Source organism: Diaphorina citri, unplaced genomic scaffold (genome assembly GCF_000475195.1).
Source record: "Diaphorina citri unplaced genomic scaffold, Diaci psyllid genome assembly version 1.1 scaffold2351, whole genome shotgun sequence".
NCBI classification, from domain to species: Eukaryota; Metazoa; Arthropoda; class Insecta; order Hemiptera; family Psyllidae; genus Diaphorina; species Diaphorina citri.
Window position 1 is genome coordinate 10896 of NW_007379775.1, and position 12013 is coordinate 22908.

The following is a 12013-nucleotide window of genomic DNA, read 5'->3' on the forward strand; positions in this document are numbered from 1 at the left end:
CTGCACAAGTTGTAAAAAAAATCTTTTACCAGAAATGCTTTGAGATTTAAAAATTAAATTACCTCCCTATTTCTTTCTTTCCCAGGATATTCTAATGAAAGGACTGATGCGAAGTAAGATCACCCTGAAAAATGTAGCCCTGTCTGGTGTTATTACACTGGCTACTCGTCCTCTGATCTCATCGGGGTTATCTGATAAACTCATCCATAACTTCCTAACGCATATCCTGTGTGTACCCGCCCTTATGAAACATTTGGAACAGAATGCTCCTCTGGTAAGACAAATGGCTAAATGGAAGATAGAATAAAATAGAATGTACCTCATTTACACTTCTAGGATGAGACTGAAAAGTCCCTTTACCCTCACAGAACTACTCAGAGTCATATCCTACCTCTCTATACTAGGCCAAATGGCTTACGTTTTAATAGAACAGTTGTGCTTACTTGGATGATGTTTCAAAGTCATAGAGCAGGAAAAATGAGGACCAACGGAATTTTTCTTTTTCTCCTATGACTTCTAGATTCCAAGATTAATCGATTTAAAAAATACCAGTAAATCGTAAACTTTGACGTCATGGCACAATTATGCTCCCGTAGGCGATGACCTCACATCAAATGTCCCGAGCAAAGCTCCATTGCAGGCAACACATTAATCTGTTTGTGCGCAGACGTTTCTGTGCATTTCTGTCTGCTCCTCTGCAAGCGCGCTTGCATAGTGGCGCTACCTAGCGAGGCAACTGCCTGAAGTCTGACGTCACACATCTTTGAACTCTTTCATTGGAACGGAAAATGAAAATTGAATTTTCGACCTTTTACAGTTATTTTTAAATGGTCGATTCCTATGTAAAAAGTTGGGAAAAATCCAAATCCGAGGTCAAAACTCCGAAAAAATAAATGTAAAAGAGGTCGAAAATTCAATTTTTATTTTCCGTTCTAATGAAAGAGTTTAAATCTGTGTGACGTCAGACTTTACGCAGTTGTTTTTTTCGTCCGCTAGGTAGCGCCAGTATGCAAGCGCGCTGGCGGAGGAGCAGAAAGAACTGCGCAGAAACGTATGCGCACAAACACATTAATGCGTTGCCTGCAAGGGAGCTTTGCTCGGGACATTTGATGTGACGTCATCGCCTACGGGAGCGTATGCCGTGACGTCAAAGTTCACGATTTAGCGGTATTTTTTAAATCGATTTATCTCGAAATTTAGAAGAGTCGTAGAAGAAAAAGAAAAATTCCGTTGGTCCTCATTTTTCCTGCTCTATGACTTTGAAACATCACCCAAGTATGCATCGTAGAAGAAAAAGAAAAATTCCGTTGGTCCTCATTTTTCCTGCTCTATGACTTTGAAACATCACCCAAGTAAGCTTCCGTTAGTCCTTATTTTTCCTGCTCTATGACTTTGAAACATCACCCAAGTAAGCGCAACTGATCTATTTTCCAATCTTTGGTGATATAGGCTTCCGTTGGTCCTCATTTTTCCTGCTCTATGACTTTGAAACATCACCCAAGTAACCGCAACTGATCTATTCATTTCAGGTCTTTGCTATCGGGATAGCATCCTGTCTCAGCTGTGGAAGTTCTTCGTCTCTCTAGGTCCAATGTGCGGGATGAAAAGTCTCCTCGAACTGTTCTCTGTGAATCCCAAAGCCATGAGTCCCGAGTTCAACACGCTGATTCTGTTCTGTGATTTGATGACTCATTATATCATGTAAGTTTATACAGTCCACTTCAACTGGGAAGTCCGATGACCTTTGTCAAAAAATCGTCAAAAAATAGCTTGTTGATTAACAAGTAAGCATGTGAATAAATCGATTTAAAAAATACCAGTAAATCGTAAACTTTGATGTCATGGCATAATTATGCTCCCGTAGGCGATGACCTCACTTCAAATGTCCCGAGCAAAGCTCCATTGCAGGCAACACATTAATCTGTTTGTGCGCAGACGTTTCTGTGCATTTCTTTCTGCTCCTCTGCAAGCGCGCTTGCATAGTGGCGCTACCTAGCGAGGCAACTGCCTGAAGTCTGACATCACACATCTTTGAACTCTTTCATTGGAACGGAAAATGAAAATTGAATTTTCGACCTTTTACAGTTATTTTTTCGGAGTTTTAACCTCAGATTTGAAATTTTCACTACTTTGTACGTAGGAATCGACCATTTATTAATAATTTTTACCCCTTTGCAACTGCTCCATTGCTAGGTCGCGGGTTCGATTCCCGTTCGTTAGTTTTCGGAACAGTTGGCTTTCTTCCATTTTGTCCTCCTCTCTTTGATTTCGTTGTTACAGTACCCTTTATCCTCCGTTCTTATAGTACCTATCAAACAGATAAACCTATTAAATATTGGAGGAAAACACTAGCAAACTATCATCAAACCTTTTTTGCAGTGCTTGAAACAGTTTGAGAACGAGGAAGTACTGAAGCGATGTCTGGAAGTGTTGAGTAACCAGGAGGAAGCCCAGCACATCTTCAACAAACTGGAGGGGAACTATGTGCTGTGCATGATAGGCAATCTGATACACTTGTCCTATCTACAGCTCAACAGCCACATGAAGGAAGTCAAGTTTCCTCTTTATACTGTAAGTTTGATTATGTCTTCTTTTCTTTTTTATTTAATTTTATGGATTTCTTGTCAGTGTATAAATGTTAAGGTCCTTAGTAAGGGGGGTTTTACCCTCCATTCGTCAATCAGGTGCGCCTGTCAGGTTTACCTGATAGTGAATGGCCGGCCCAAGTTGTAAGGGTAGGTAGGTATACAATTATATTCAAAGGGTTTTCCATAACAAAAGTAATTTTCGATGACAAATATTTCTACGGGTTACGTGTTCTCGTGTTGACCCAGCACCTAAATGGGAATTATTGTGTCTCTTATCACCGATCCGATGACGGACATACGGGATGGGCATGCTTACTAATGAACAAGGAATTTTGTTTTTAACCCCATTTTATTTATTTATTATCCAGGTTGTACTTACGCGGCTTCTCTCCATGCTACAAGAGTATGTGTCCAACAAGCAGTCTAATCTCACCACTTGGCATCCCATACTGGGCTGGTTCGCCCAAACCTATGATCCCAAACTGACCGAGTCTTTACCCCTGGTCAAAAGTCAGCTGTTCCTATTATGGAGTGATCTCATGGTAATATAGTCTCTTTTTAAAGTTTTTACATAGAATATTACTTATCTTCCTCCAGAAATAGGTCCAAAAAGTCCCTCTACACCAGTAGTCTATAGAAGGTCTTGTATATTTTATGGGTTCGAGAATACAAGGTTAGAAATGTAAATAGGTATTTACAGCTTACAGCATCAAAACCCTGCTTAGTTATCAAAGTCCATGTTTCGCAGCTAACCTCTGTGGTTTAGTGGTGGATCTTGAATCAGGAGGTTGATAGTTCGATTGTTTACTTATTTGTAACAAATCAGTCATGGACAAATTAGGTGAGAGGAGCTAGTGGTGTCATCCAATTGGTGCTCCATCCAGCAAGGTGTGGTAGTCTAAAGCCAGGATTATGTAATAGTAAAAGTTTACAGTACTTTCATAGAAAAATGACATAATCATGGACAAAGTGCTTTTGGTAACATGCCTAATCGAAAAAGTTAGTAGTCTCCGTGGCCAAGTGGGTATCACACTAGTCTTGCACGCCGGAGGTCCCCGGTTCGAGTCCCGGCGGGAGAAGTTTTTTCGGCTCTGTGCTTGGAGTTAGGGGTGCACTCAGCCTTGTGGGGACAATCGAGCTACTTTATTTGAGTAGTGATCAGTGTAAAAATAGATGGAAAGATGGAAATTGAATGCAATGGAAGCATTTAGTAGTGCTGTGATATCCACAAAAGTTGTGAAAAAACTGTGCTTTAACACAAATAATTTGAGATTTTTTTTTTAGTCTCTTTTTATTTGCATAGTCCGTTTTTGCTAAACTCAGTTGTATAGTGGTTAGCGCCATTTGCTTCGGATCTGGAGGTTGGTGGTACCTATCGCAATGGGGTATGGGCAATGGGTAAACAACCGCAGTCTAAACAAATAACAAATGAAGGGGACTAAACCCTTAAAGTAATCCCTCTACATATTATGTTTGTTAGGTGGACAGTTTACTGACAGACCCTCTGCAACAAATGAAGGGGACTAAACCCCTAAAATAATCCCTCTACATATTATGTTTGTTAGGTGGACAGTTTACTGACAGATGACTATACCCCTAAAATAATCCCTCTACATATTATGTTTGTTAGGTGGACAGTTTACTGACAGATCCTCTGCAGGTTGTTCTCAAATCAGCAGACGAGAGTGCTGGCACTGTAGTTCCTTCCAGTCAACCTACTGGATCCAGCAATATTATCAAGTAAGTAAAACACGAACACATTAGATTTCCTTGTGTCTATTTAGCGGACATTAAACAGGAAAGCTGTTTCCTCACCGCAATGATGATACAATCTCAACCACCTACACCAATTTTTACTATTATTATTATTTTTTTAATCTTTTCAATTTAATTTTAATGTAACATGTCTGTTTGAGTTGTATGCTGTGTCATTATTATATTTTCGTGTCCAGAAATTACACAAGCAACAAACAAGTTTAAATAACAGAAAAATTAAATCAAAGGGCAAACAGGCAACAAATTAACTAGGCTACCAGTAAAAAGATCCACGTTGCCGTCCCTGGAAACGATCTAATACTCAATATTAAATCGGCCAAACTTTCTACCACCAGATATGCATCAAGCAACAAACTCAAGTAAGTAAAACACGAACACATTAGATTTCCTTGTGTCTATTTAGCGGACATTAAACAGGAAAGCTGTTTGCTCACCGCAATGATGATACAATCTCAACCACCTACACCAATTTTTATTTTTATTATTATTTTTTAATCTTTTCAATTTAATTTTAATGTAACATGTCTGTTTGAGTTGTATGCTGTGTCATATGGCAACCCAGACGCTGGGCAGCTCATCAATAAATTATTGATTGTTTTTCTCTCTTCCTTTCGGAAACGGAAGTGATTTCCCCTTTTCAAGATTTTGAATTTCCTATTTTTACTTTCTATTACCCTTACGTATAGGGAACCTATACGAGGTAATGAGAAAGTATTGCAATCGGTCCGAATTTTTTTAGTACAGGCGCTAGCTCACCAAAAGAGGGGAAATACTAACATCTGACTGTATAGCCAGCGTAGTCATCTTGGTTGCTAGCTCATCTACCTTGTAAGCGCTAGGTTCAGGACACCCAAATAAACTTCTTCATTTTTACTTTCTATTACTACAGTATAGCGGAGCTATACTAGTAATGAAAGTATTGCAATCGGTCCAAATTTTCAAAATCGGGACCTATACGAGGTAATGAGAAAGTATTGCAATCGGTCCGAATTTTTTTAGTACAGGCGCTAGCTCACCAAAAGAGGGGAAATACTATCATCTGACTGTATAGCCAGGCTAGTCATCTTGCTGGCTAGCTCGTCTACCTGGTTAGCGCTTGGTTCAGGACACCCAAATAAACTTCTTTATTTTTTTACAGGATTTTTGACCCAAATTTTCACTCCATTTTTTTCTAATTTAAGCAAGGGTCTATTTAAATAAATTGTAATTTATTTTTGAAAATATTGTACCAAATACATGAGACCTTGCTTAGAGCTCATCGTTATTCACAGGTCAGTCGGTGGTCACGATGGATTTAAAAAGGAAAAATCCCTCTTGAGGGATATAAAATGGGAAATTTTTCCGGGAGGGATTTAAATTAGTCATACACAAGACGAGGGTATTCGTGGTCAAGACGAATTTAAAGTGGGAAAAATCCCTGTTGAGGGATTTAAAAAGGGAATTTTTTCCGGGAGGGATTTAAATTAGTCATACACAAGACGAGGGTATTCGTGGTCAAGATGGATTCAAAGGGGGAAAATCCCTTTTGAGGGATTTAAATAGGTATTTTTTTCAGGAGTTATTGAAATTAGTTCTTCTTTGGAGGGATTTAAATTGTGGACAAGGTTCTTCGGAAAGGATTTAAATCAGAGGAATGCTTTTAGAGAGATTTAATTTAAATTGAGGGAAATTTCTGACATTATTTTATTAGAAGGGACAGACTTGAAATTTTAGGCTTTAAAACTCTAAACCTCGGAGTCAATCCTTGAGGGATTTAAATTTCGCGATAAATCTTTCTTGATGGATATACATATTATGTTGAGGGAAAAATTCAAAAAGTCCTTCACGCCTATACTCGTTTCGTGTGTAAAAAGATTATTGAAATATTTAAATTGATTGCAAAGGAGGCATTTAGTAATGTTGTGATATTCGCAAAAGTTGTAAAAAGGTTTGCTTTACCACAAAGAACTTGAGATTTGATGGGTTTTGATTTGATTTTTATTTTCTCCCTGTTTCCAGGAAGCGACTTCTAGAAGACGGCTATCGTCAGCTGGCCAAGATCCCTCCACACTCCCTCAAGGGTATTGTGCGGGTACGTTTCATTAACGTACAAGGTCTGGACGAGGCTGGGATAGATCAAGATGGCGTGTTCAAGGAGTTCCTAGAGGAGACTATCAAATGTGTGTTTGATCCAGGTATGTGCTGTGTCGTTTTGGTAACCCTAATTTTGGGCAGTCCGTCAATTAATAGTAAAGGGACTTTTCAGTCTCATTCTGGCAGTATAAGCAGGGTATATTCTATTCTATTCTATTCTATTCTATTTGTTTCCAGGCGAACATTTTTCGAGTCCAGGTCATCTCGATCGAGTGCCAACAAGGCGGCTAAGATCAAACTAGGCAGCTCAGAAGTTAGCCGGGTGACTGTGACATGCTCCCTGTACTATTCCGCCATCACCACTTTCACTCAGCTTAAACTAGACATTCTAACAGGTAATAAACAAGCTGGGCCCGTCCCTCCGGGAATTTTTTAGCCCGTAATTTATTCGGTCGTGATCAAAGAAAATCAGTACCCATGTACCTACCTAATTTGTTTAATATTCAGTTTATTATTATTCTTGATTTGATTTTTCGATTTTACTTTCAACCAATAAATTTTATTGATTGTTTCTCTCTATTTTACATTCTCTACCAGTGCCCTGTTTCAGGAAAGAATCCGTCGTAATCCTCACAGTAAAAAGATGTATGGACAAACGGTGAGACCTTTTATTCCGCACGAGACTGAAAAGTATCTTTTTTTTAAAAAGTCAATTAATTTTATTGATTGTTTCTCTCTATTTTACATTCTCTACCAGTGCCCTGTTCAGGAAAGAATCCGTAATTCTCACAGTAAAAAGATGTATGGACAAACGGTGAGACCTTTTATTCCGCACGAGACTGAAAAGTATCTTTTTTTTAAGAGGTTTGACAGAGGGAACTGTAACTGCTATGGTCTTATCGTCCCGAAATCGAAGAGAGAACGAAGACAGGATAGGAGACTCCTGCACTCTAAACAAAGTCTTATGTATTTAGTAGAATATTTTTACAATAATAGTTCCTGTTACGTCCAACTTTTGATAAATGTGAAGTACAAAGTGACTACTTATACTTATCTTGTATACTTATTTCAGGGCTTAATCTATTGGTTACCTACATTTCAAGTATTTCTTTATTTCAGGGCTAAATCTATTCAAAGTGACGTCCGAGGAGCGGCTCTATCCATCTCCTACGTCATACCTACACGATAGTCACTTGCAGTTGTTTGAATTCGTGGGCAGAATGTTAGGCAAGGCTGTGTATGAGGTAAGCCTACAGTAATCTAGTCATATAATTATTACTATACTAGTTCATCCCGAGGCATGGCCAAACTTGTGGAAAAGGCATGGCCGAACTTGTGCATGGCCAAACTTGTGGAAAAGGCATGGTCGAACTTGTATTTATCAAACTAAAAACATAAACGAAACTCAAATATTAGGCGAGCGAGGAAAAGTTTTCTCTCCCGCAGTCTCTGCACTCTGTGTATTTCTTATGGAGATTTTAGCGATCAAAAATTGATCATATCTCAGGATCGGTGTAGATTTTCGCAAAATCCTTTCTTATTGCACACCTAGACCATAAAAAGAATATTCCTACCAAATTTCAGCTTTCTAGGTGTTGTGGTTATCGAGATAGAGCGATCAGTGTGTGAACTATGAAATGTGAAATGTGAAATGTGAATGAGTGAATGGATCTCGTTCTTAAAATATAAGACTAGCTGAATTCCGTCGCTTCGCTCCGGAATACCGCTAGTTCATCCCGAGGCATGGCCAAACTCATCCCGAGGCATGGCCAAACTTGTGGAAAAGGCATGGCCGAACTCGTATTTATCAAACTAAAAACATAAACGAAACTCAAAAAGTTGGTCGAGAGCGGAACATTTCTCTCCCGCAGTCTCTGCACTCTGTGTATTTCTAATGGTGATTTTAGCGATCAAAAATTGATCATATCTCAGGACCGGTTTAGATTTTCGCAAAATCCTTTCTTATTGCACACACACCTAGACCATAAAAGGAATATTCCTACAAAATTTCAGCTTTCTAGGTGTTGTGGTTCTTTCGTTCTTCCTCAGTCAGGTCCTGGGCTACACGTCGCAGGCCCTGTACTCCTGCATGGACGAGCTACCCTCCCTAGACACGGACTTATACCGATCACTCACCTATGTTAAGCACTATCCGGGTGACGTGACAGACCTGGATCTCACGTTCTCCGTGGACGAAGACGTGATGGGGAGGCTGGTCACGCATGAGTTGACCCCGGGGGGCAAAGTCATCCCCGTGACTAACCAGAACAAGTAAGGGAAAAAAATTAATTGTGGGAATTTTTTTAGGGATTTAATTTGAGGGAAAATCCTTTAAGAGGCATTTAATCCCTCTTAAGAATAGGGAAATTATATGAGAGAAATTTAATTACATTTGAAGGACTTAAATAGTGGTGAAAATTCCTGATGAGGGAATTTATATCTTCTCATACATAAAGTTTTACATGAAGGATTTGATTCGAGGGAAAAATACGAGTATAAACGACGCGAGGGAGCGGAAGCGAGGTAAATGCGCGAGTAGACTCGCTTCGTCTAAACCTACCTTAAGGGATGTAATTTAAGGGGATTTAAATCAAGGGGAAAGTTTCTTATGACGGATTAAATTTAGAGGGGGGGATCCCTTGAGGGATTTAAGTAGAGAAAATCCTTTATGGGATTTAAATAGAGGGAAAAAATTTAATCAAGGTGTTTAATTTGTTACCTAATTGTAATATGTGTTCCTTATAATATGTCAAAATATATAAGACCTTTGGTTAGACTGCGCGGGAGAAGGAACTTTTCAGTCCTATCCCAGCAAGAAAACAAGGTATAGGGATGTAATTTAAGGGGATTTAAATCGAGGGGAAAGTTTCTTATGACGGATTAAATTTAGAGGGGGGATCCCTTGAGGGATTTAAGTAGAGAAAATCCTTTATGGGATTTAAATAGAGGGAAAAAAATTTAATCAAGGTGTTTAATTTGTTACCTAATTGTAATATGTGTTCCCCATAATATGTCAAAATATATAAGACCTTTGGTTAGACTGCGCGGGAGAAGGAACTTTTCAGTCCTATCCCAGCAAGAAAACAAGGTATATTCTATTCTATTTACATTCTAATTATTTATTGAAAATCCTCGTGATTGACTCGTTTGTTACTTCCCCTACTCAGAATCAACTACATCCACCTGATGGCGCACTTTCGGATGCACACTCAGATCAAACACCAGACTACCGCGTTCATCAAAGGCTTCAAGTCCATCATCAACCCGGAGTGGCTGTCCTTGTTTTCAACGCCTGAGCTACAAAGGTAAAACCCCCCCCTTTTCTGTCTTTCCTTTATTTTATACTAGCTAGTCCAGTCCAAAAAAATGTTTTTTTGTTTTTGTTGTTTTTTTTTTTGTCTTCGCCACAGAAAAAAGGTTTCTGGAAAGATGTTGGGCAAAAAAAATCTATGAAAATAAGTAAATGAAAGTTTTTTTTTTTTTTTTAGAGAGAGATTTTTTTATTTATTTATTACATGAAAAAAAATTCTTTACTCCCGCACTCTAAACAAAGTCTTATGCATTTAGTAGAATATTTTTACAATAATAGTTTCTGTTACGCCCAAATTTTGATAAATGTGAAGTACAAAGTCGCTACTTATACTTATCTTGTATACTTATTTTAGGGCTTAATCTATTGGTTACCTACATTTCAAGTATTTCTTTATTTCAGGGCTAAATCTATTCAAAGTGACGTCCGAGGAGCGGCTCTATCCATCTCCCACGTCATACCTACACGATAGTCACTTACAGTTGTTTGAATTCGTGGGCAGAATGCTAGGCAAGGCTGTGTATGAGGTAAGTCTACAGTAATCTAGTCATATAATTATTACTATATTTCGGCGCCTTTTAATTTTTCTTTAAAAAAAAGTAAAATTTATTTCTACAAGAGGTGAAATATTTCATCCAATGATGAAATGTGATTTCTTAAAGAGGTTTGACAGAGGGAACTGTAACACTGCTATGGTCTTATCGTACTGAAATCGAAGAGAGAAGGAAGACAGGGTAGGAGAAAACGAGTCGTTCCGAGAACGGACAGATGAAGTGTGAAGCAGAGTACCCATTTCCTTTTTTTGAACTGCCAGGAAGATTCGTTGTCTGAAAGTTGCTGCTGTTCTTGGAAATAATAATAATAATAATGACAGACTATTTAATCTCTTTGAGATGTGGCCTCCTCAGATTCTTTATTTTCCATGATTATTTAATTCTTTAGCTTAATTTTCCAAATATCTTGGAAATATTCAATAACATCTGCACATTTACAGGGTATTGTGGAATACTAATGTCTGTTTCTATACAGGGTATCGTGGTGGACGTCCCCTTCGCTTCGTTCTTCCTCAGTCAGGTCCTGGGCTACACGTCGCAGGCCCTGTACTCCTGCATTTCTCTTTCTCTACAGGGTATCGTGGTGGACGTCCCCTTCGCTTCGTTCTTCCTCAGTCAGGTCCTGGGCTACACGTCACAGGCCCTGTACTCCTGCATGATCTTGGAAATATTCAATAACATCTGCACATTTACAGGGTATTGTGGAATACTAATGTCTCTTTCTCTACAGGGTATCGTGGTGGACGTCCCCTTTGCTTCGTTCTTCCTCAGTCAGGTCCTGGGCTACACGTCGCAGGCCCTGTACTCCTGCATGGACGAGCTACCCTCCCTAGACACGGACTTATACCGATCACTCACCTATGTTAAGCACTATCCGGGTGACGTGACAGACCTGGATCTCACGTTCTCCGTGGACGAAGACGTGATGGGGAGACTGGTCACGCATGAGTTGACCCCGGGGGGCAAAGTCATCCCCGTGACAAACCAGAACAAGTAAGGAAAAAAATTGAGGAACTTTTTTACTGTGGGATAATATGAGAGATGTATATCATGTGAGGGTTTTAAATGGTGAAAATTCCTTACGAGGGAATTTATATCTTCTCATATATAAAATTTTATAAGAGGGATTTGAGGGTGATTTCTTTAAGAGGTTTGACAGAGGGAACTGTAACACTGCTATGGTCTTATCGTACCGAAATCGAAGAGAGAAGGAAGACAGGATAGGAGAAAGCGAGTCGTTCCGAGAACGCACAGATGAAGTGTGAAGCAGAGTACCCATTTCCTTTTTTTGAACTGTCAGGAAGATTCTTTGTCTGAAAGTTGCTGCTGATCTTGGAAATATTAATAATGACAGACTATTTAATCTCTTTGAGATGTGGCCTCCTCAGATTCTTTATTTTCCATGATTATTTAATTCTTTAGCTTAATTTTCCAAATATCTTGGAAATATTCAATAACATCTGCACATTTACAGGGTATTGTGGAATACTAATGTCTGTTTCTATACAGGGTATCGTGGTGGACGTCCCCTTCGCTTCGTTCTTCCTCAGTCAGGTCCTGGGCTACACGTCGCAGGCCCTGTACTCCTGCATGGACGAGCTACCCTCCCTAGACACGGACTTATACCGATCACTCACCTATGTTAAGCACTATCCGGGTGACGTGACAGACCTGGATCTCACGTTCTCCGTGGACGAAGACGTGATGGGGAG

General features: G+C 39.3%; 1 protein-coding gene and 1 long non-coding RNA gene across 2 annotated transcripts in view; both read left to right on the forward strand.

The window, feature by feature from the left end:
- The window catches only part of LOC103518771 (ubiquitin-protein ligase E3B), a gene marked incomplete in the record, with an annotated part of 22037 nt that overhangs the window by 5485 nt on the left and 4539 nt on the right, over window positions 1-12013 (forward strand). Inside the window, 10 exon segments of the mRNA XM_026830481.1 lie at window positions 45-274; window positions 2380-2571; window positions 2957-3130; window positions 4219-4329; window positions 4700-4723; window positions 5619-5635; window positions 6363-6538; window positions 7557-7674; window positions 8451-8708; window positions 9605-9742. Of these exon segments, the coding sequence (XP_026686282.1) occupies window positions 45-274; window positions 2380-2571; window positions 2957-3130; window positions 4219-4329; window positions 4700-4723; window positions 5619-5635; window positions 6363-6538; window positions 7557-7674; window positions 8451-8708; window positions 9605-9742 (1438 nt within the window).
- On the forward strand, window positions 10147-10820 carry LOC113471371. The gene is made up of 2 exons (XR_003394099.1): window positions 10147-10274; window positions 10777-10820. It is a non-coding gene; the product is annotated as an uncharacterized LOC113471371 (long non-coding RNA).